A 24841-nucleotide genomic window follows, 5' to 3' on the forward strand; every position below is an offset into this window, starting at 1 on the left:
GGCAGCTAATAAAAGTGGCATCTCTGGAGATTTATCAAATTTCCTAAGCGAGTTGCAAAGAGAGGAAGATGCTGGGATATAGAGCACTTCAGTTTTTATCCCAGTTTAGAAAGAAGTTAAAGAATATGCCTTCTAACTTGGGAAAGCTCTGCGAGAAAACACTCGAACTTTGAGGCTGATTGCACACCCTGCTTGTTTCCACACCTACAGCAATCTAAAATGAGATTTAAGGTGCAGAACCAAGTGACTTTTTCTTGTATTAAGCAAAGGAATGTTTGCAGCTATAGCAACTCAGTTCAGAGCCTGCTAAGCAAGCTTTGGAATGAAAGGCAGGCTATACGTCTAATAAAAGAAATACTGAAATGGGTGTATAACTTTTGGGAGGGGGCAAAGGCCACATTTGGCACTGAACTGCACACTGCAATGTGTTTTTCCAATAAAGATAAATGTGAAATGGGCACCAAGTTCCTAACCGTATTATTTCACCAGCAGTTCTAAGGATTGGAGAAGCACAAATAAGAGATTCCATCATAAACACCTTTCTTTTCCAGTTGTTTTTGGAGTGCTAAATTCTGCATTTGGTATAAAGTCAAAGAAAACCACATTTGTAGGAAGATTTTTTTTTTCCCGCCTTTAAAAACAAAGCAAGTACAGCCATCTTGCCTTGAATCTGTAACACCATTCAACATCAATTTTGCAAGAATGGTGACTTAAAAAAGAAAAAAGCAGTAACCCTAAAAAAATTAGTTTTTCATTAATTACCCTACAAGGCCCAGAGGTAGGTCACAACATTTCAGCCAGTTAAATGTCTTTAAGGCCTAAGCAATAACAACAGGCAACGATCTTTAAGAAAGTTGTACATTTTGGGGGATGGGGACAAGCAACAAATCTGAACTTCGTACTTTCATACAAAGTTATACTATTTATTGCTTGGTGTGGAAAGTACAGTTTTTTAGAAGTAAGAAGAGTAGTTCTCTACTGCTGAAGTTCCCCAAAGTGGTGGGTATATGGAAAGGGTGAAAAAAACAAACTCAGGAATAACTTCTTTGAAACATGTTTCCTGGCTCCACAGCCCTTTCTTACTGCAAAGGTTTCCTAAATCCAGCCAATTCATGCTGTGAGTGACTACACAGAATGAACTGCATCTCAACTACACCCAATAGTACATCTTATAACTAGTACAGTACCTGTAGTGGGCAAATCATCCTATAGTGGCTCTGTTACCTTTAGCTGAAATCAAAGAAAGCGGTTTTCAAGGAAGCTCTTAAAGATCAGTGTGGGTTCTACTGTCCTGAATTAAAACTCTGAATAACTAAGAGTCACCCAAAGTTCTACAACTTACTCTTATATTTTCTGTGTTTTCTGCACTAAATCAGCTTAACTTTACGGGCCCTGTTTCACAGTTGCTAGAGGCTGTAGGTCTCCTAGTCAACAATCTTACTGGATCTAAATGATTCTAATGCAAAGTGGTGCAAGAATTTCTGGGCTATCCACATGATGATGTTTCCTCTAAGCGTGATTTTCCTACTCCTCAGATCTTAGGTGAGGAACGCTCTTCAGGTTCTAACCCTCATACGCCACCTCCAAAAGGAGAGAGTGGCTTATGGATACAAAATCATTTCAAGGAATTAATGTTGGCAAGTTGACTGGAAACCTAGACTCACTGTGACTTTCATATCCCCATGGATAGGACCCTGCCAACATCTTAAAGCTTAGTTAATCACTCATTATAAGTGGCACCAAAGATCTGCATTACAGCTAAACAAAACTCACTTCTTAGAATTGCACTGTAGTTAATTAGCATAATAGAAAGATGAAAGTATCCCCACCCTTCCAAGAAGTTATTTGACTTCAAAGCCAGAACCTTATAATGTGTATGCAAATATCTCTATAAAACCACTTTTTAACCATTTCCAGTGCTACATTAGCTATGACAAATAAACCATAGACTCTGTATTCTGAAGTATCTGAAATTATATAAATCCAGCAGAAAATTCACATGTTCGAAGAGAAGGAACCTGCAGCAGGCAAAGCTCATTCAAAGAATACGTAGAAATGAGCAATTGGTGGACAAGTTTTATCAAAGGGACTGTTACAAAGAAATGGGCTGGGACGATATAGGAACCCTTTCTGAACACCACCAATTCAGAGGGAATTGGGGGACAGAGCAGTATCTACTTCAGGAGACATTTTCTGGTCAACCTTCAGAGCTGTGCAATGTCTGTTAAACAGGTCACGGTGACATCCTGCAAAGCCCATTCAGTGAAAGGGAAATCACCCAGCAAGTGCTCGGGTGACGGGGCCTTGATGTACCACCAACTGGGTTTGGTCATTGCTGTAGTGCCCACTCAGGCACTCAGCTTGGATTTGAAAAGGTCAGCACTGAGTTAAGAATGTTGATTAAAAAGTGCAGCATTACAGCCAATGTCACTGCAAGTCCTAGTATTTCTAAAAACAGCTGATGTAGGAACGGGTAAAACAGAAGTGGAATATGATAAAAGGTTCCTTACAAATTAAAAGCAAAGAAACCAACACTCTTCGGGTGGCTCTTTGTAGCATCCGCTAATCGTTCTTGCGGTCCTTAGCATCTTTCGTTTCTTCTTCGTCAGAATATACGGTGGGTTCTTCTCCATCCTTCAGCAGTTTGCCGACGTAGTGATATTTAACTGAATAAAGCCCCCCCAATTAAATAAGAATTATTAATTTAATCAATATTGACAAACTTCATATTAAATGTTGCCCTCCCCAAAGAACACAGGGTTACCAACTTCAAAGCCAAAAGCAACTGATCTTGCTTAGATTCTACAACAAGAATATTTAGATGGTCTGCAAAAAACACAGAAGATTGATTTCCCAGGACCCAAGAATGCTTGTGTAACTGGTCAAGCTCTTGTGGCTACAATGCAAAACACACTTACCAAAAAGCTCCCCCTAATCAGATTGGACTTCAGTTCCCACAATCCCCTAACCCGGATGGTTTGGGGGGAATCAGGTTTGGAAAAGTTAGAATAGTAATTCCCGTTAAGTGCAGAAGAGTTTCCTTCTGTATATCCATATTTAAATTGTTTTTTGGTCATGACCATCTTAAGAAAAGTTAGACAAGTTCATTGTGGGAAGTGGCACTTAAAGATGTATGTGATCAAAGAGCTAAGGCTAGGGCTGGACAAAATTTGAAATGCTTACATGTAAATTGCTGTTCCCAATCACTCAACGTTTCTTTCTGGCTAGCATCCAGATCAGAGAGATCATCGTATTCATCTTTCAGAGCTTCTTTATCGAGGCAGAAGGTGGCAAGACCCCGGGATGCGTCTCTTCCAGCAAAGATGCCGTAGGGACCCTCTGCGGAGAACAGCCCAGGGTTAGAACAGGGGCACTTATGTCCCTACTTATGTTAAATTTGGATTCTCCACTATGTGGGTAAGAGACCTAACCTTTGTGCAGTATTTTAAAAGCAATTTTCTACTTAAAAAACAAAACAAAACCCATATAGTTGCCAGGTTTTTCAAATGCTGCAATTTTGGCTGGATTCATCAAGGACTTTAGACAGTAAGAGTAAAACAGTAACTTTGCTCGTTCTTACAAATTGTTGCTGGTGCTCAGAAATGTCAAAATGTTGAACCGTTCTCTAGCAATTGAGCTTTCTTCCCCAACTAGCAGAAATCCTGCTGTGTCATATTTTGGTACTTCTATCTTGAGGACTAGGCATTTCTTTATTTTTAAAGTGGGAAGGCGTAAGTATGCAAGACAGATATTCAGAGCAATATATTCCAGACCACAAGCTTCATCTGCCTGCTGTTCACTCAAGATACACAGTTGAGTTGAGATACACATCAAGGACGAAAGATAGGCAAGAATGACAGATAACTTTTCACGCAGAGGACAGTCAGAAACTGGGGCGAGAGAAAGAGGGTGCATGGAAACAGAGATATTAGAAGGCCAAGAAAACTCTAGGAGACACATTAAGGACACAGTTCAAGAAGGGGGCCTCACAAAATTCAGATTTCTAAAGGCAGAAAGTTTGCCAATTGCAAAAAAGCCCTGATAGTGATGAAGGTTGAAACTTGGGCATCAATGGTTGCTCAATCAAGCAGCTGATGGATTTCTTCCCAGCCAAGGATTCTTCCCATTGGCCAATCTTCCCTTGCTGGCTTTTCACAAGAGTAAAACTGGTCAACCTGAATGGGTCGATTTGTAAATTCATGCGGGGAAAGACACTGCCGTTATACAAGTGCCCAGCATGAAGAGAGAACTACTTTGTAGGTGAGTCTGCAAGCAACCTCAGTCCATGGAGTTCATTTAGGGTTCAGCATGCTACGCACATCCAGGCAGCAGGTTCATTCAGTAACCTATGGTTCTATTAACCAGGATAATGCATTGTGTGAACACAGGCGAGCAATCCAGGGAGCAGGCAATTTGGAAATGAGCCACAACAGAGGTTGTGTAACATTTTCACTGCTGGTTGCTTTTCAGCGACTCCCTTTCCAAACCCAGCTCAGCGGGAGCACCTAGCCAACTGTGTCTGATGTTGCAAGCACTAAGTAGGATCAGACTTGGTTAGCCGTTGGAATGGGAGGCCACCAGGAATTCTCAAGGCTTTAGGGAAGTTGAAAAAAAAATCCCAAAGGCAGTGGTATTGTTGCAAGGAAGAGAACCCAATGACACGTTTCTGAAATTCTGGTTATAGAGTTTAGGTTTATGGAGAAAGACTAGGATATAAACAATCCCATTGATAATGATCCCTTGCTTCTTGTTGTTGTTGCTATTCACTTCCTGAAGCACTGCAGACTCGATGTGATAGAAACAGGTAGAAAGAGTTCAAACAGCTTACATTCAGTAAACAGACCTGTGCAAGAAAACCTGTTTGGTGAACTCCACACAAGGACTGTCGAGAGCTATTGGGCTGTTCTAGATTTCTGCCAGCTTACCTAACATTTGGAAGAGCCAGAGGGGGTGGGCCCCTTTGGAGAGAAGCTGCGGGGCCTTGTGAAACAGGGAACCTCCCTCCTCCCACTGAGAAGGCGGGCAAAGCAAAGAGAGCTGAAGGAGAAGCAGTGAATGGGAGGCTGGGCGTGAAACAAAGGCCAACTCTGACACCCTCTTGATCTCCTTTCCAGGGCCTGGGGGATAATCCCCTTTGGAGAACAAGCTGGGCTGGTTAGACATGGAACTGAGATGGAAATGGGGGGGCGGCTCGGCAACAGTGCCAGGAGCTTCTCCCTTTCCCTGGAACAATCTGTTTCTTACTCGTATCAATCCAAAGCCTGGATACTCTTAGCCCCGTGCAACATTCCCAGCTTGTCCCTGGTTTTCCTCCTCCCATGCTTGCAGGCAAGCGTTCCCAGGGAAAGGAGATCTCTTCTCACACCACCAAGAACCTGTTTTGCTGATTCACACAACCGCAAGGCTCAAGCAAGCACGTGGTTGTGTGGAACCAGGGTCATGCCTAAAGGAAGATGCTCTCTGATTTCTGGGAGAACTCAGGCTGGAGTGAAACTTTGCCTCTGTGGCTTTAAATGTGACAGCTCCTTCCAGGGCACAGGGGATCAGATTGCAGCAATAAATATTGTATTGGGAACTGGTTTGGATCACACCCAAGGACTTCATTTGGTTCAGAGTTCGGGGCCACCTAAATGTCGCAAGCCGGGTACAAATGCAACCGTCTTTTGCTTGTCTACATTCTCTGTCAGATCTGAAATGGAGGTGTGATGGCAACCAGAGTCTTTGGTGCTTCTGTTTTCAGGTGCCTGCAGCTTTTGAATTCAGACTTATTCCAAAACAAATCCTGGTTTCAAATAAGTCTAGATTTCATCAAGGCTTACTCCAAAAGAAGTGTATTCAGGTATCAGCCTTGGGCCTCTTAGGCAGAAGTAAACAACTGATTTCAGTACATCTTTCTCTGAAACTGATTTACATAGGGCTGCAGTTCCCACATTAGCATGGACCCTCTTTATTAATCTGGAATAACTCCTATGAACTACACTGGTTTTGGACACCATAGGAGGAAAGCTGTGTTAGTCTATGGTAGCCAAAGAATCAGAAAGTGTCTGGTTGCACCTTCCCCAACTCACATATTTTATTAAAAGGCATCAGCGACCAGACTCCTCCTAAAGGTGATCTTAAGTTCTGTGGACATTTCTGACCCCAGTTCTACAGATAAAACACTTTGTGGGACTCTCATGGAGATATCTTTGCCCTGTTGCGCCACGAACTTGGAAAGTGTTGTAGGACTCGAGTCCATTTCCAACCAGGTTAGCGTTGGAAGTGAACTTTGCAAAGAGATTCTGCAAGAACTAGAACGCCTGAATATTTTACCATTCATCTACACAACAGATTCAAACAGACAGCTTGCCCTCCGAAAATCCTGCGAGGCTGGATGTGGTGTGTGTGTGTGTGTGTGTGTGTGTGTGCATGTGTGGATACAAAGAAACCTGGAAATCTCAGACGATGAAAATGGCCTTGATAGGAGGGAGCAGAAGGGGGAGGGGAGGGGAGGGGAGGGGGGGGCAAAGTCTACAGCTCTTCAAGTAGAATCAAAAAACTGGATTCGATTCTAGGTAACCTGTATTAAAATACTTCTAACTGAACGCAACACACATCAAATCAAAACGCACCCGCTTCATTTAGACTCTGCAACTCTGCCTTGCGCAAATCCCCCCCCCCGGGCCTGACTGCGACTCGGGGGTCCTCTTTTGGGGTCTCCGGGCAACGGAGGATTTCAGGCTCCCCTCCCCCCGGGGTCTCCGCGCGGCTCCCTGAAGGCGGGGAGGCGCCGGGCTGCTCTACGGGGCTGCTGGAAGCGCCGCTCCCTGAAGGAGCGCCGCGCTCGCCGCGCCGCGCCGCGCCGCGCCGGGTCGGGCAAGGCGGCGGCGGCGGAAGGCGAAGCGCCCGCGGGCCCCCGGGAGCCTCTCCCCGCTCTCGCTCACCGGGGCCGTAGAACTTTCGGCCGCGGCTGACGTCGAAGACCTTCCCGTTGATGGCCATGAGGATGCGCGGGTTGCGCTCGCCGTCGAAGGCGCGCAGCTCGGCCGGCGTGAAGTCGCGCCGCTTCAGCTTGGGCAGCGGCGGCGGGTCCTCCTCGCCCGCGGGCTGGGCGCTGGGCCGGTCCCCGCGCACGATCTGGTAGAGCAGGAAGAGGCAGAGGCCCAGCAGGCTCAGGTTGAGCGGGGAGCTCACGATCTCCATCAGCAGGCCGGGGCTGGCCGCCTCGGCGCTCTCCACGCCGGCGCCGCCGCCGGCTGCCTCCTCCGCCGCCATGGCTCCGGCGTTGCGCGCGGTGCTGCGGCTCGGCCCGGGGCTGCTGCTGGCTGCGAAAGGCGCAGCGAGGGAGGCCGGCGGCCGGGCAAGCTGCAGCGGGAGGAGCAGGAGCAGGAGGAGGAGGAGCCGGGGCGGTCCGCCCGAGCCGAAGCAGGCGGCGCGCGGGGAGGGCGGACGGGCAGGGTGGGGGTGGGGACGGGGACGCGGCGCGCAAGGCTGGTTGCCGGGGAAGTTGCGCCATTGGCGATCGCCCGAAGGGACCCACCTGGCCTTGGCTCCGCGGCCGCTGTGGCCCCAGCCGAAGGCGCTCTGCGGTAGTTGCAACCAAGGATCGTGGGAACGCAGCCTTGGCTTCGGCCCCGCGCCCGCTTTGAGATGTGCACCGCCGGCTTCGCCTCGGGGGGCTCAGCTCTGCCGAACTCTGAGCTTCTGAGGCTCGCAAGGCGCTCAGCTGAACGCCCACGAAAGACTTTCAGCTGCGGAGGAAACCTGAAGGCGAGGCTTTCAGGGCGCAGCATGGAAAGGTTTAGAGCAGGGTTCCTCAATCTTGGCCACTTTAAGACGGGTGGACTTCAACTCCCAGAATTCCCCAGCCAGCCTGCTGGGGGGCAAATTCTGGGAGTGGAAGTCCACCCGTCTTAAAGTGGCCAAGGTTGAGGAACCCTGGTTTAGGGAATACAACCTGCGGTAGCCACTAAGAGCTGTACGGCTGGAGCAATATTTCTCAACCTCAGCAACTTTAAGAGAGGTGGACTTCCTCTCCCAGAATTCCCCAGCCAGCATGTCATTCCCAGAATTCCCTAGCCACTCCACCCATCTTCAAAGTTGGTGAGAAACGTTTAGCAGATACAGAAATAGATTTCTAAGCCTTCATAATGTGATGTTATGGCTTCCCCAGCTACTGCGGAACATGTGGTTTATACTAATTAATAATATAAGTGGTTTATATTAATATTAATTAAGGTTAAAGTTTAATACTCAGGTCCTGTTCAGACACCATGGGGACAGCAGTTTGCCTGTTAAGACAATAGTGATGATGATGATGATGATGATGTGAAATGGGACAATTGTAATACTACGATGACTAATAACCTGAAATGGGACAATTGTAGACCTGATATAAGGCTTCTTCCAATGGCTGGTGTGGGTCTTCCGGGCTGTGTGGCCGTGTTCTGGAAGTTCTGTTTCCTAACGTTTCGCCAGCACCTGTGACCGGCATCTTCAGAGGGCAGGAGCACAGACAGGAGCAGTTCTCTCTGTGCTCCTGCCCTCTGAAGATGCCGGTCACAGGTGCTGGCGAAACGTTAGGAAACAGAACTTCCAGAACACGGCCACACAGCCCGGAAGACCCACACCAGCCATCGTATGGCGGCCGTGAAAGCCTTCGACAATACGCTTCTTCCAATGTTCTGAAGCAAAGGTAGCCAAAGCCTTTTAAGATCCAAAATGAAACAAAATACACACAGACAACCTATCCCTCCACAGTAATATTTATTTTGTCATCGAAGGTAGTCAATTCCCTTCCTTCACATTAATATCATAAATATAGGGTAAAACATCAAATCTGCAACCATTACAGTATGTTGCCCAGAGTTGTTCTTTGAGTTGGGTGGCCATATTAACATTGTAAACAAGCAAATGAACGAACAAATTCTTTCCCTAGAACCTGCAGTCATCCACCTGATATGGCCACATCGCTCTACCTAACGACAGAGCCAGCCTGTTGCAAACAAACCTGATTTGCAGCATTGGAACTATCAGGATGAACATCTGTAACATTGTACATGCAGCCCTTCTCTTCTTAAAGACACCTGCAATATTGATCCTATAATTTCACTGCTGTTCTTAGGTGACCTTAATAATAGGCAAAACAAATTGCCCTGAAATTAGGATTTAGGGCGTTGACAGTGTCAATCTGCCCGGTTGGTGCTGTGCCCTGAATTCTTCCCCTCCCAATTTTGACATGCTCATTTTTTTCCTAGTTACTTTACACCCGTTTGTCCAGTACTTGGAACTGTGGACATTTTATACATACATACATTTTGTTTAGTCGTTAAGTCGTGTCCGACTCTTCGTGACCCCATGAACCACATCGCGCCAGGCCTTCCTGTCCTTCACTGCCTCCCTGAGTTTGCTCAGTTCCATGCTCATTGCTTCAGTGATGCTATCTAACCATCTCATCCTCTGCCGTCCTCTTCTCCTTTGGCCTTCAATCTTTCCCAGCATCAGGGTCTTCTCCAAAGAGATCTGTCTTCGCATTAGGTGGCCAAAATATCTGAGCTTGAGCTTCATTATCGATCCTTCCAATGAGCAATCAGGGTTGATTTCCTTTAAGATTGACTGGTTTGACCTCCTAGCAGTCCAGGGGACTCTTAAGAGTCTTCTCCAGCACCACAGTTCAAAGGCATCAATTCTTCGGCGTTCAGTCTTCTTTATGTGGCTTCTTGGATCCCAACATGGAATGTGAAAGCTTCCAAATGTGAGCTGCCCAGAGTCACTTTGATTGTGGCATCATAAAAATGTGTTTAATAAGTAAATAAAATATCTAAATGTTCCTTGGCACTCATCCTGCTCCCTGTCCTGTTTTTAAAAAGATTATTTTACTTTAAAAAAAGGAACAGGAAACTAGCGTACAGAAAAAGACCAACTTCAATCATCTGCATGTCATCCCTCCACATTGCCCTGAAGTCCCTCTTAAGTGAACGACACCATTCAGGACAATAATGGCTGGTTGCATCTGGGACTTGATTTATTTTCTGATTGGCCCACGGACACTTATAGCAGCCATTTTGTAAGTGTGCCCACAACATGTTTTGCAGAAAATACAGGCTAGTATTTTTGGATTATTGCAGAGGTTAGAATCTTCAGGTACTGGTGTTTGGGGAAGGTGGCTTGCAGGTGATCAGCTCCACAGATTTTATAGCCGGAACTATAGTTCTGGTTTTTCCCCACATGAGGGAGTGCTGGTGTCAATCAAGGAAGATTCAAGATTTTTGAAAGGGGGTACTTGGAGATTAGGCTTTTATTATGCAATTGCCTTGCTTTATTTATGGAATTTTACAGCCAGAGGAGGGGAAGGTAGAGAGACCCACAGATTTTTAAATTTTTTATTAAAAAAATAATTTTTTAAAACAACTTTTGCTTTCTAATCTTCAGTGTTTTCTACCTTTTCGTTGGTCTCTTTTTTACTTTTTCCATCCTACTGCATGTTCTTTGAGAAAAAGGCAGAGTTGGATTACACAATGCACCAAACCATAATGTGATTTGTTTGGGCTTGCTTTATTGCATTTTATCATGTCATGTTAGACCCTAACATGGTTTGTTCAGTTTCAGCTGTGTAGTATGAACATGATTTGGGGGTTGAGCATGATGCAACCTTAGCCAACTCTGGTTTATACAACAGACTGCAGTAAGCACACTGTGGCTTGGCACAATGTATGATGTTAGGTCTGTACCAGTGTTTTTCAAACTTGGCAACTTGAAGATGTGTGGATTTCAACTCCCAGAATTCATGCTAGCTGGGGAAGTCTGGGAGTTGAAGTCCACACATTTTAAAGTTGCCAAGTTTGAAAAACACTGGTCTACATGAATCAGACCACGATAGCTTTATTCCACAGACTGTAGTTTTTAAAAAGTGTAGATTAAAGGCAACATTAAAGGCCCAGCCTGCACTTGCTTTTTTAAGCTGGAAGACATTTTCTGAGCTTCTGAGCATCTTCTAGAAGGTTTAAATGTGGTGGTAAGGTAACCTCTTCTCCTCTGCAGGTGCCCATGGCGGTCTGAAGCTCCTGTTTTGAACAGGTCCGAGCAGACTTTCCCAGCCTTCCAGATGTGTAGACTAATTTTCAGAATTCTCAGCAATGGCCATGTTGGCTGGGGAATTCTGGGAGTTGAGGTCCACACATGGAGGCTATCTAGGCTGAGGAACTTCTAGTGAAGTTTTTTGGCCTACAAATGGAAGGAACAACTCAGCAGCGACCACACTGAGTGGTGGGGAATTCTATAAGTTGGTCTACACTTCTGGAAGTTGTCAAAGTTGGGGGTGCAGTGTCTAGAAGTGTAGTGCAACTCATGGATTAGGGATAGTTGATGTTGTAATCAAGGCCAACTCTAATTGCTTCATTCCAAAGCCTGAAAGCGCCAGTTTCAGAGGGGTAGTTAGTCACCTCTGTTTGGCCCAGCCCTAGGTCTAGCTTAGTGATTGGCTTACTCCTGAGTAAATACTCACAGGATCACCGCTCTTGTCCGTTATTGCAAAACCCACAAAGGACTGTTGCACCAGAGTCCGGTCTCCTCAGTGCATGCTGATATTGTTTGATCCTCCAATGAGTTGCCTAATCCGGAAGGAGCCACAGGATTCTCATGGTTTGTTATCTCAAGTGCCTGAGGAGAAAACAGCCTGGGTGCTTTCAGAACCGTGGGAAGGACAGACACCTTTGGGAAGGAAAAGCGCATCTCTCTCTCCTTCGGCCCTTCCCCAGATTAGAGGAGGAAGCCAACAGAAGTGAGAAGAAGCAGGTATTCAAGAAAGCAGAGCCTAAAATATCTGGGGCATAGAAAGGCTTCTGGGGAGCTACGGCAGGCTAGCCCAACTTATTCCACTCCGTGCCACGTGTGTGCGCGCGCACGTGTGTTTGTATATACAGAAAAGTAATAGAGTAGAGTAAGCTGAAGAGGAGCTTTATTTTAAACAAAGGAAATGGCCAGCTTGGAGTTTGGAGCAAAAACCAAGGGACTCCAAAGCATCAGGGCTGGCTGCTCCCATCTGGAAGGGAAGTAGTGCAGACGCGACTTTCTGTGCAAAGGAATCTGGGCCTGTTCAGAAATGGCAGAGCTACAGCTCCAGTTGGGGAGGATGGGACTGGTAGCCCAGCATGTTTGGGAGGACATCCTGTTGGGAAAAACGGATTTAAGGAGCGGGGCTGTATAGATCGGCTGAAATAGTGCAGTATAAGCAAAGGGAGCAGAAAGGAGAAAAATAAGACAGCTGCAGGGTTTAAAATTTGGCCATGCTTTGGCTGAGGCTGCTGGGAAGACCGCAACATCTGGAAGGCCACCACTGGAGGCCCATGGAAGGATTTCTTTTGATCCCGTAGTAAACAGTGCGGTTTCCATTCCAAAGGCTGGGTTCGCACGTTACAAGAAGCCACCGTGTGTTTTACTGGTGAGGTCATATGGTCGCAAGCTTAGCTTATTTCTTTGCTTAATCGATCTGTAAAGTCGCCCATCTCAACAAGTGACTGCGGGCAGTGAACAACAACAAACAGAATAAAAACAATTATAGATACAAAAATTAAAAGCCATAGCAAGAAAAACAACAGTCAACAGTGCTAATACAGCCCGGAGACGGCTGTTTTTGCAAACTTGGGGGTCCAGGCTTGGGCCCAGAACCAGGTCTTTAGGACCGTGTACTGAATTTGTAGGCTTTGAATGTGCTCTTGACACTCGAATGAAATCCAAGTATGATTGGATAGAAAAATGCAAAAGGAACTTTTTATTTATTGAATGATTCGATTTCCATGGCCGCCCATCCCAACAAGTGACTCTGGGCGGCGAACAATCTTAATGTAAATTAAGAACAATTCCCATCACAGATATAACAATTAGAATATACCACAGCCGAGGAAGATACCGCAATCGGCAGTCACTAGCACGGCCAGGAGACGGGACCCTTCACCCCCTCGGGACCCCAAGCCGGGGCACAGAACCAGGTCTTTAGGGCCTTACGAAAGGCCAGCACGGTGGGGGCCATCCTGATCTCCGGGGGGACAATGTGCCGTAGGGCAGATGTCACAGCAGAAAAGGGTCTCTGCCTGGGCCCCGTCAACTGATGGGGCTGGAAGCCTGCCCATCCGACTGGTAAAGGCAGGATTTAAAGGTGACAACCAGCACCTTGAATTGCACCCAGAAGCACACCGGTGACCCATGCGGCTTGCGGAGTAGTGAGGTCACACCATTAACTACTGGTGCCACTGCATTCCGCACCAGGGGAAGCTTCTGAAGGCTCTTCAAGGGGAGCCCAAGGGAAAGCACCTTACAGTAGTCCCTTTCGACCTGCCTGCGTTGGGTCCCCAGGCCAGCGGGGAAAAGCGGGTGATGGCACCCCACGTTACCCCGGCTGGATAGTCAGGGCAGCCAGAGAGAGACTGGGGCGCTCTACCCATGTTCCAGGATGCTCTCGACTTGGAGCGCCGCTTTCCCCACCCAAGCGGCGTCTGCACGGCACGCTTGACCCGGGCAACGAAAAACCGGCCGGCTGCAGTCGTGCAACCCGCCAAGCGGGGAGGGCTGTGCCGAGGTAGCCGCGCGGGTGGCAGGGACGGAGCCCGTCACGGGTTCGGTGCGTTGAGTGCCGAGCCAGAAGGTCTGGTGGGAACGCAGCGTCGGGGCGGGCAGAGCCAGAAAGCCCAGCGGCTCGCTGAGGAAGGCGCCCCAGGAGGAGCGCCGGGCGGGCGCACCGCTGGCTCCGGGCGCCTGGCAGCAGCCTGGTCCGCTCCCCGGCCGGGGAACGCCCGTGGGCGGCGACTGCTGCTGGCGGCCGCGAAGGAAGTCGGAGCTGGCGCGGCTGGCGGAGGCAGGAGGCCCGCGGGACGGCGAGCGGCGGCGCCCTCGGGGCAGGGACCTCGCGGGCCGGAGAGGAGGCGGAGCGGCCTCGGGGGCCGCGGCGGCAGGTACTGGCGGGGGGCAGCCGTGAGCAGGACGCGGTGGGTGGAGGGGAGGGGAGGGGAGGGGAGGGGAGGGGAAGCGGTCTCGGGGCTGAGCTGCTCCTCCCCGCTTGCTTGCTGCAAGGGGGGCGATGGACTGAACTGCGCCCTATTTGGAAGCCAGCCCTGGATCTAGAAATCTCTACCTCCCCCCACCCCGAGGACGTATTGGCTGACCTACGCGCCGTGTCGGCTAGGGGATGTGGGCAAAGCGCACTCTGCCCATGCTCCGGAGGCTCCCGCTCTCTCCCCCTTTGCTTTAGCTGCGGTGCTGGGTGTCCGCGCTGCCGGCCGGGCAGAGCTCTTCCTCGCGCGCCCGTCCTGCGCTCGCTTCGCTGGGCGCGGGAGCTGCGTGCGTGGAGGGAAGGGTTGCGGTTCGGGCGCTCCCGGGACGGGTCGTGGCTTGAAAGGGCCCGGAGCAATGAGAAAAGAAGCGGGTCTGGTTAAAACAGGGCAAAAAAGAAAAAGCGAGCTGCAGATCCTCTGTTCTAACCGGAGGCGACCTGGCATTCTGAAACGAGGGTGAAAAGATGTTCATTTCTGATGCGTGTTCAAACAGAGCCGGATCCGCTCTTTTTAGAGGGGGTAGCGCTTGCCCCTCTTCTTAGCTGCAGAGGAAGAATCGGGCGTCAGAAACAGAGTTTGCTGTGAACGGGCAACCCTTTTCCTGGCTGTAGAGAAGGGAACGGGGCTTGGCCCCCTGCCCAATTGATTCTCCAAGAACCTGCACCCAGAACGGAGCCCCCAAGGGCTAAATAGCGCATTGAAGAAAATGCGCGAATCTCTTCCTTGGAAGGGAGGAGGGGGTAGATGTGAATCCCCCCCCGCCTTAATCCTGAAGGCAGACCAGCCCATCCGCGGATCTTAAGCTGACATAAGGTGGAGGAGGAGAAATGAGTGGAGCTAACCAGGGAACAGGTGATCCAAACTGAACTTTCTCGGGTTTTTTTCTCCCTCTTCCCCCCCCCCCCCTTCCTGTTTTCCATGTGCCCAGAATTGGTTCTCCCTCTTGACTGGTTGCTCTAAATCAGTGTTTGTCAAACTTGGCCACTTTAAGATGTGTGGACTTCAACTCCCAGAATCCCCCAGCCTGGGCTGGCTGGGGAATTCTGGGAGTTGAAGTCCACCCAACTTAAAGTGGCCAAGTTTGACAAACACTGCTCTAAACGGAAAATTGCTCCAAATGCTTGGAGCGTGGATTTCCAAAGGCACATCCTTTCAAAGCGTGTCATGGAAATGTTGTATTCTAGCAGGAAAGCAGAGAGAATGGATCTGTTGTTGACGTGAAAGCAGAATGTTCCTTCCTCTTTACATCCACCCCAACGCAATTTTAAAGAGCTTTTATTTCTGTACCAGGAACATGAATATCCTTACGTTTCAGTCTTTGTACAAAAGTTCATTCCCCTGCTATCTTTTTTCAGTTGAGACCAAAACCCCAGTGATTCACAGCCCTGGTGTAAGTGCTGGAAACACGCAAGACGGTTTTCTTAACCTGAAAAGAATTTTGCTTAACTGTAGTAAATACACTGTAACTGGCTAAATTCACAGAACCTCCTCAACTCCCACCGGTAGTTGGCAAATTACAATGCCTGTGATAAGCCACACACAAACAAACCCTACTAGAACTTAGTATGTATTATGTGAACTCAAGCCGGAGGGCTTATAACACTGGAATTGCTCTGTGGTTTAGCCCTCATGCTTTACTGACTGTCTGTGCAGATCCAGCTGAACTTAATGTTTGCTTGGTGCATGCTTATTTTTGGTGCAAAACTGTCTTTGTGGATTGCACGCTGGGAGAACTCCTGAGCAAGAGTTCAGCAGAGCTTGCGCCCACACTGCACGTTGTCTTTGTCTAGGTGCTGTGTCTTCTTCTGCATTTAAATAAAGTATTTTAGGGGGTTAGGAGCCCCAGGAGACACAGAGGAAACCCGCAGGATTCAATCACCAGATTAGTGATGGGAGACCACCAGGAGATGCTAGGACTATGGATTTGGTTAAAAAAAATCCCATTCAAGGCAGCAGAAAAATATTGCGCAGCCAAAAAAGAATGACTTGGATGTGTTAATGTAGTCAGTAGGAGTTATATACCTTTACCACTTAATGCTGGACATGTTGGTAAACACTGAGCAATCATGTGTTTCTCTAGAAGCAACTGTGTGTTACAGTTCTGACGAACCTACACTTTAAACCCGCCTTCCTCAGTCTGGTGCTCTCCGGAGATGATGGCCATACCAGGGGTGAATTATGTGGGTTGAAGGCCAAAGCATCTGGAGGCCAAGGTTGGAGAAAGAGGCTCTGCAAATATTATCTGTGATATAAATTTGCTTCTTGATACATACAACCTCTGGATCTTTCCCGCACTCCGAACAGAGGAACCCTTGTCTCTAATCGGTAGCTGCAAGATCTTATTTCATGCTTAAGTTTTCCAATGGGAGGGGGTATCACTTTGCGTGTGTATTATAATGGAATAGGCGTGTTTCATGGTGGGGCGGGAGAAGTGCCCCCCTGTTCCGTAAAGCTGAAAGTTTCCTTTTGCTTTCTGCCCGATGATTGCTCATCTTTTTCTCTCTAGTACATCTGCTGTGTCAGCCATGTGGTTAGCCTCCAAATCGCTACTTACATAATTTGTGCATCAAGACACGGAAAGGTGAAGGAGTGCATAAGGCAAAAATGGTTGTCTCTTCTTTCAAGGGCCTGATCTCGCTTGGAGATGAACGTGTCCCTCAGTTTGGGTTCGGTTTGGGTTTGAGTTTGGCCTGGATCCCACCTTACGTGGGTGCTTGTGCTACCTTGACTTCAAAACAGTCTAGCCCGGCTAGACTGGATTCAAACATTGCACAAAGCCAGAAAGGAGTTTGTTTGCACGATGTGTAAACTTGGCCGTGGGCGTTTGTACACGTGGTGGTGTAGAAAGCATGGTTCAGGGCTTAGCGTAGGGTTGAACCCTCCACAAATTACGGGGAAGAAGAAAAGAGTGGCTTGTTTTGATGTGGGAACCGGGGCAGGGGTACACGAAACTGGTGATGGGAGAATTTTGGTGTGTTGTTCACAGGTATGTTTTCAGACCACATCTCTGAAGGCTGAGAGAGTTGAAGACAACCGGGCTTTGTCTGAACTTGCTGCTCTCCTTTCTTGTGGATGAAAAGCAATTTCATAGAAGATGTTTGTGCACGTCCTTTGTGTACGCCTGCTTGGCAAACTCAGTTTTGACAGTGTGTTTTGGGATGAGCACAATTTTTCTTTCCTTAAAGGGAATTTGCCTGGGGCAGGTGGCCAATATAAAATGGTTGCTGATACTCTCTGGCTTGTAACAGTGCCTTTGTGGGCTGTCTGTGCAAAGTGACAGTGGCACCGATGAGGCACACTCAGGCCTTTCGCATTCCGAAGACCGAGGGTTTTATTAAACCGTGGCTTCAAGCCAACGGGAACTTTTGGTTTGTTTGACTTGCTTGATTGGGAATGGATCGAGGAGGTTAGCCAGTGTTGCTGAACATTCCACTGTTAAAGAGGTATAAAAAGAGAAGTCTGAACAAAACTAACTGAAAAAGAAGAGAGGAAAAAAAAAATACCTAGCAGAACAAAACCAAATCCAAGGTTTTGAGATTTCCCTAGTGTTCTTCAGAATAAAAGACTTAATCATGCATTTATACAAATTATTGCAATCCCAATTTTCATTATAATTTTAAAAATGGAATTTTTAATTGTTTTTTTTTTGGATTTTAATTTTTGTCTCCATGATATAATTATTTTTATTCTGTTTGTTGTTGTTCGCCTCCAAGAGTCACTTGTTATGATGGGTGGCTTTACAAATTGATTAAAGAAATAAAGAAATTCAAGTTTTGGTTGAGTTCCGCTTAGATCACACAGAATTGTATTGTCTGATCTTGCCCCTCTCTCAAAACAAGCTAATCCAAGGGCTGAGAGTTGACAAATTACTGACCCATAAATCATGGTTTACAAGCTGCAGTGGCTGCATTCATCTCTTACACTAAACCTGTGTTTTGACATAGTAAAGTTGTTTGAACCAAAGATTTGACTTTGCAAATGGTAAGCATTGGATCTCTTTGGTTTGGGGGAAAACATTGCTGAGTTACAGACAGTTCTATTCAAACAGGAAAAATATACTTGGTGCAGGTATTGGCAAATAAGCAGATAATGGCCCAAACACAGTATTTTTTTTTTTTAACAAGGAAGCAGAGTGAGTGAGTTTTATTTTATTGCTCAGGAAAATGGGGAGGAAATGCTTTTGTGATGGGCCACCAATACAGCTTGGGCTCCTTGAGGAAAAAGTTGAAAAAGTGTGTGACATCTGAAGATGATGCTAAGGGAAGTGTGCAGGGTGGGGGCACACAGATATGTTAGGCGGGGAGTAACATGGATGTCCTTAAGCAAATCTGCCTAGCACCCCCAACCCAGGAGCAGTTTGCAAAGGTAGCTTAAACCCTGGAAAGAGAATTGGTTCGCACTCTTATCAGGCTGGGCCATTCCTCATTTTTATTCTGTCATTAGTTCAGCCGAGAAAACGTTTTGGCCCAGCTACTGTATTTGAAATCTTCTTGGGTTTTTCTTCTTTTTTGTTTTTTATTTTTTGCATTTCTGCCTCTTTCTCTTTTTATATGTTTCTGGGTCTATTTTTGATTAGGTTTCCCATGCTGACGCTTTCAGTGTTAGACAGCGTCTTGCAGCCTTTCCCGTTCAAATGCTAGACAAAGAGAGGGAGACAAAGGGGGTTCACACATTGTGCCAAGCCGCAACACGGGTTGCATGGTTTGGGCTTTTAGTCTTGTGTGTACAGGCTATTGCATTTTGCAAACCAAGGCTCATAGCTTATTGTGGTGTGAGAACGCAGCCTTGGGTGTGCAAACCGTGGCTTCATGCAGTAGCAGAGTTTGGGGGTTACCTGTAAGCTTGGAAATGAGAATTGGCTTAATCAGTGGAACAAATCGTCCTCTTCTTCACTGGAAGAGAGCTACCTGCCAGTATAGGTGGAGAAGCTCTCAGTGCTTAGATATCTACGCAGAACTCCTCTGGGGCAAGTGGGATCTTGAATGCGTGGGACGGGTTAGGAGCCATCAATGCGCCATAGAGAAAAATGGCTTTCAAGTGCTTCTAGCTGTGGAAACGTCAGATGCCCGGAACTGGTCATCAGCAGGCGACCAAGTTAAATGAATAACCCAACCTCCAACCTCTTTTCTGTCTGCTCCCTGGATGCAACATTGGGGAAGAGAAGATTCTGTCTCCTTTTGAGTAAATAGGCGTAGGGTTGCACTGTTCAGAAGGAGAGCCACATTGGAACTTCAACTCATTCATTAATTCCAATTTGCTCCTGTTGATGAGGAGTGCTCCGACTGGATTCGTCTTCAGTTGCAGTCTAGCTAAGGGAAGGAAACTTGTTCGGCCTCATATCCTTCCCTAGGATAACTTGCAGGCTTGTACCATGGAGAGGGGCCTGAAAAAAGGCAATGGTATGAACGAATGGCCCCTCCTGATTAATAAAGATATAAGGAGGGCACTAGATTACAGTAACCAGCATTCCCTCATGTTTCTGATGTGACTGCTAGGAGTCAAACCAGCAGGATGCAAGTTTAAGTAGAGCAATGTTTCTCAACCTTGGGGCCTTTAAGATGCGTGGAGTGCAACTCCCAGAATTCCCCAGCCAGCCATGGGAATGGGAGTTGCACTCCACGCATCTTAAAGGCCCCAAGGTTGAGAAACACTGAAGTAGAGAGATTTCTGCAAACTTCTGCAAAAGTTCAAATAAGACCACAAAAATATCTGGCCCCTGAATGTTGCTGGCCACCGAAAGAAAAGGAATAGGGTGAACGGGTTGGAGCCAGAGTAACAATAATGCACGTCGCAACATTTTGTGGCATTGACTCATTCCTCCTTGCCCGAAGGAGCAACTTGATACTGTTCCTTGATAAATTGCGGACACTGATTCTTTAGTTCCTTTTCTCGTTCCAAATGTTTCACTGTCACGATTACAACTATCCTTTTCTTCGGCGGGGATGGGACAGTTCCTTCCTTGCTCATCCCAAGGCCCTTGTTATCTCGAAGAGACAAATGGGTGGTATTTTGGCCTCAAGATGCTGCGGTTTGGTCGAGCTGGAAAATAAGAGAGAGAGAGAGAGAGAGGGAAAGGGGGAGTTCACAGTTCGTACCAGGGTTGGGAACAAGCACAGGCTGCCTTGGACCCAGTTCTGCAAACCTCCTCGGGCTTCACATTGTGTCCGCAAGCTGGCCGTCGTATCTTTGTTGCTGCGCTGGGAAATTGGCAAGTTGGACGCTGTACAACTGGACACTTACAGTGTTCAGTTCGGCAGCTTGATGGGGACGGGAGGTGCCTTTCTGCGTGCAAGATGAAGTCTCCCATGTTTGTGGATTGACTGACTGCCGATAAGGGAGCATGGCAGGCTTTTACAACTGTCTGAAGAGTAACAAGTAAGTGCTTTTAATTTACACTTCCTTGCTGTTTTTTTTCCCCCTTCCAAAGAGAGCCCAACTTAGCAGATGCTGGAAGCAAACGGCAACGTTGGAGTCTTCCTTCTGGCCCCCTGCCCCAAACGTGTTCCTCATTGCAACCTCTGTCCTTCTGTAATAAATAGTTTTAGGTTGTAAACCTGCAAGCAAAGTCTGCAGATTTGAAAATGCCACTTTGCTTGGGAATGCTTTGGGAAGAACACGTGTTTAAGTTGACAGAGGAACTTCCTGATAAAGCGTCCTGCTTTTCCTGAAGTGCCGTTTAAAAAAAAAAAAAGGGATAATGATGATGAACCCCACAATTCCGTGCACGTTTATTAGAAAGAGGGGCGGAGGGAGCTTCATAGCTCAGGATCAGGAATGCTTCAGATCCTGGACTGCAATTCTATTTTGAATTATGGGGGGCTAAACCCCATTGACTAGAATGGGATTTCATTGCACCATGCATGTATCCGCTCAGAAATAAGGCTGTATGAATACAAAAAAGCCTTTGTGTTTGTATCCTTTCTAGGATTTTGGAAAGGGAGCGTGGTTAGTTTGGGATAAGAACCCTTTCCGGCCAGATAAGCTGTTTTATGAAGTCTTATGTTGAACGAGATATAGGAGGATTCAGATGTTTCAAAACTGGATGGGATCGCAACATCAAATAACACTGATAACGTGACAGCTCTTCTCCCCAAATAGAGAAGGGATGTTCACTTTTTTGTTTAAACACCGGCAGCCTTATAAAACATCTTCATTTGCTTATTTGTTATTAAAATTAACTTGGTTTTATTTATTTTGCTGTCAGTGGCGTTCAGGAGGAAGAAAGTAAAGAATGGAGTAAGGTTATGCAAACGTATTTATGAAAGTTGGTTTTATAAATATAGATAGATAAGATTAGTTGTAAGAAACTATCATCCAATGCACATTCTTCAATTTTCCCTTTTTATTTTGCAGAACTCTTCATCAGGGACACACAAAAGACGCAAAAATGAGGCCGTGTGCTTTTCTGTATATTTTGCGTGAAATTCTCTGTTGCCCCCCCCCCCCGAGACCCTTAAATGTCTCATAATGGCATTGCTTCCTTTTTTAAGCTGACCAAATATGAGCTATTCTATCATCTGCCATTTAAAGGGCCTACCTGAGCAGGATTATAGGAATCCTATAGCTGTGTCAGTTGTTCAATATAGAATTAGAAAATGCTAAGATCTATTTGGGTAGTATTGGTTTTTTGTTATGGTGTGCAGAAGAACAGCATGGAGTGGTAAGTTTTGGGTCTTGCTTCCTTCATTTTTATTCTTTCATAGATGGGGTCCTGAATTTTGGGGCCCCCAGAATCATGCTTAAAAGTTCAGCCAACGTGGTGCTATGGTTTAGACATACCATTGGTTAGATTCACACAACGTGCTAAAACCTAAACCTGGGTTAACAAAACCCCAGTGCTGTGTCTCCAGAACACGCTCTGCTATTCAAGCAAGCCATGTTGTAGTGACATGGGTGGCTTTTTCTCAACATGCTGATCCACACACTGTGTTATCCGAGATTAACATATTATATTACCCAGGCTACATGAGGGCTGGTTGTATGGCTGCTGAGAACAAGGTGTGGCTATCAAAACTAGTTCATGGCTGTACGATAGATGTCACTGAGGAGCTGGGCCCTCAGCTCCAGGTCTCTGCAGCCTCTAGTGAGTCCCACCCCATTTAATATGTTCAGTGAAAGAGATGCTGACCTTAACAATGTTCTCAGGACCACCCTTCTTTGGGCTCTTAGTAACTGAAGATGGCTGGCTTTGTTGGGGGTGGGGGCTGATTTGGGAAAGCTAAGCTGGGTTCAACGTGGTTAGTATATGGTTGGGAGACTTCCAGAAGATCCGAGGACTGTAGACAAGATTGGAATAGTTCTTTCTGTGTTGATGGTAAGAGTGGACAAGCTCATGGTCACCAAAAGTTCTGGATTAGTGTTTTTCAAACTCGGCGACTTTAAAACCTGTGAACTTCAACTCCCAGAATTCCCCAGCCAGCCTGCTGGCTGGGGAATTCTGGGAGTTGAAGTTCACAGGTTTTAAAGTCGCCGAGTTTGAAAAACACTGTTGTAGATGGTAGATGTAGATGTGGCAGAGAGACCCTTCTGGCAACCCACCCCAAGGATGCCTTGGTGATTGAATTCCTTGACCGCAAAACATCTGTATTGAATCCATTTGTTCTCAAATAAATGGGCGGGGGATTTAATCTGTAAGCATTGCCTCCTGCTCCCCCTTTAAGCTCCCCCCCCAAACCAATTGCAATGTAATTGACTCTTTCTCAGGGCACTGCTGAGCCTTTCCTGGCAATTTAAAAAACGCCAAGCATTTTTCAGTTTCACTCTGATCCTGTTCCAGAAGTATGATACCATTTCCTGCGTGTAACGGGGGTGGGGGGAGGAATTGAGAGGGGTGTGCAAGAGGAGAGAGAAGTTTCTTGCTTTTCACAATTTTTTTTTAAAGAAACAAGCTGGTTGCGAGGCACACTGTTGCTCGGGTGCGGAATGGGAGAGCAGGGGGTGAATTAGAAACACATTGGGTAGATGTTTATGAGATTGTGAAGCCCTGAACAGGAGACCGGTTTCGTGCTGCGTTGTAGGATGAAGGCAAAAAGAACACTAAGACCCAGAAGCCACCTTCTCCACCATCCAACGTGTCTCACAGCTACATCTCAGAGCTTTGAGATAACGAAGGAGCAGGTATAAGGCCACACATTGCACTAAACCATGGATTTGTTTGACCACGCTTCCTTAAATGGAATACAGCTGGATGAATGCTCGGCTAACAAACCCTGCTCTAGAAGTCACAATGGCCGGGTTTGCAGGACGCACCAAGCCTAAACCAAGCTGCATGATGACTTAGCAGGTCGGGTGCATCAAGTCATCGTGTGACGCGTTTGACATGCGCTATGTGTGGCCTGCTCAGCACGAAACATGGCATTTGTCCCATCGTGTTGGCTGTGTTTTTTTAAAAAAATTGAACTCTTTAAAGAAAATATATCAAAAAGCACAAGAAAGTAGATGAAAAAGAATAAAGTAGTATGTTTGAATCCTGATGGAGGATGGATGGATGGATGGATGGATGGATGGATGGATGGATGGATGGATAGATAGATAAAGATAGATAGATAGATAGATAGATAGATAGATAGATAGATAGATAGATAGATATAGATGATAGATATATGATAGATATAACAAAAATTAAAGGACTAATAACCACTTGATTCTTGAACTAAAAATGAACATTAAGACTCATAGCACAATATAAATCAGATCATAAGCTGTAAGGTTCAATCTATATTCCTTAGAATTTGTTCTGATTTAAGTATCTTGTAAAATTGAAATATAAATTCTTTGTATCGTTAAACCCACAGTTGGGGTAAGGTCTCAATCCTTGTATTAGCTTGCAGCTTCGGAATGGTTTCCAGTTTGTGTTGAAATCTGTGTCAGATTTACTTTTAAGGGACAAAGGCGCAACTTGGTGAGGGCTTGGTCCAGATTGAGGTGTGGATGTTTGGGGAAGTTGCTTCTCTCCTACAGTAATTCTCTTACCCCCCTCCCCACTATCCTGCTGCTGCTGGAAGATTCCTCAAGTCGCTGTAGAAATGTCAGAGCTGGCTTTTCAGGCATTGCAGTGGTTTTACATCTGGACACACTTAGCGTTCTGGTGTCCGTGTGCCAAAAGTGCACACACTTCTGATGTTCTGCATAACCAAGAGTGGAGCCCTCTGGATATGACTGTTCTAGAGATACTAGAGATGTTACTATAGTCCAGCAAGGTGGCAGTATCTCGCTGATCTTGGTTGATCTCAGAAAGGTCATCAGAGTCAGACTTAGTTAATACTGAGCTAATACTTGGATAGGAGACCACCAGGAAGAGTCGTCTCAGAAGACAAGGACGAACTGCTTCCATATTGTGGCCAAGAAAACTATATGGACTTATTCATGTAGCTACCAAAGTTGAGCTTAACTTGAGGGCGATCTTCTCTTTGCTTAAGAGAACCTTTACATTGCTCAGCGTAAGTGGCCACGTTGCTGACCTGTGGCTTTTGATGCGCTTGCTCAAATACATGGCTCATTCGTCGCCAGGCACACAGAAAAACAATAGGGGAACCGCTAAAAGGAGCAGCAGTTTTCTTTCTGTGAAAATTATTCTCTGGGAAAGGGGCACAGGGGCTGGGGAACGACCAAGGTGGGCACACCTGGGTCACTATTTGGAATGAAAAGGGTGGGGCCTTGCTGCGGGGGTTGGAATAGTGGACTGTGCAAAGCTGGCAGAGTGTGAAACTTATGATGGGTGGCTCAGGGAGTTTTTGCTGGCAGGCATCCCCTATTGCAAACCCAATCATTTCTTTTCTGTTTGTTTTGCTGCAGAAATCTAGCCTGCCTTCCACTCC

The 24841-nt window shown here is 46.6% G+C and overlaps 2 protein-coding genes across 4 annotated transcripts in view; one reads left to right on the plus strand and one right to left on the minus strand.

The window, feature by feature from the left end:
• Positions 1-902: 902 nt before the first annotated feature.
• Positions 903-7359, minus strand: PGRMC1 (progesterone receptor membrane component 1). Its single transcript, XM_088151629.1, has 3 exons — positions 6924-7359; positions 3184-3339; positions 903-2666 (listed from the first exon to the last, which is right to left on the minus strand). The coding sequence occupies exons 1-3, from the start codon at positions 7252-7254 to the stop codon at positions 2563-2565; spliced, it is 591 nt and encodes a 196-aa protein (XP_088007755.1). The 5' UTR covers positions 7255-7359; the 3' UTR covers positions 903-2562.
• A 6283-nt stretch (positions 7360-13642) lies between these two features.
• The window catches only part of KIAA1210 (KIAA1210 ortholog), a 31794-nt gene continuing 20595 nt past the window's right edge, over positions 13643-24841 (plus strand). Inside the window, exon 1 of one of the 3 annotated variants that reach the window (XM_088151492.1) lies at positions 13643-13925. Coding sequence is in view for 1 of the 3 variants with exons in the window: in XM_007432034.3 (XP_007432096.1) it covers positions 20365-20399 (35 nt within the window). In the remaining 2 variants the exon portion in view is untranslated. Of the gene's footprint in view, positions 13926-14136; positions 14877-20141; positions 20400-24841 lie in introns of those variants that run through there. The other 2 variants (XM_088151493.1, XM_007432034.3) reach the window with 2 other exon arrangements.

This window comes from Python bivittatus, unplaced genomic scaffold, assembly GCF_059951505.1.
Source record: "Python bivittatus isolate LINGU-HERP-01145 unplaced genomic scaffold, Pbiv_v1 ctg000670_np1212, whole genome shotgun sequence".
NCBI lineage: Eukaryota > Metazoa > Chordata > Lepidosauria > Squamata > Pythonidae > Python > Python bivittatus.

Coding starts and splice junctions, on each gene's coding strand:
- PGRMC1 (XM_088151629.1), bottom strand. CDS start 7,254: ATGGCGGCGGAGGAGGCAGCCGGCGGCGGCGCCGGCGTGGAGAGCGCC. Junction 3,340..6,923: donor CCGAAAGTTCTACGGCCCCG/GTGAGCGAGAGC, acceptor TGTTCTCCGCAG/AGGGTCCCTACGGCATCTTT. Junction 2,667..3,183: donor TTGGGAACAGCAATTTACAT/GTAAGCATTTCA, acceptor GGCTTTATTCAG/TTAAATATCACTACGTCGGC.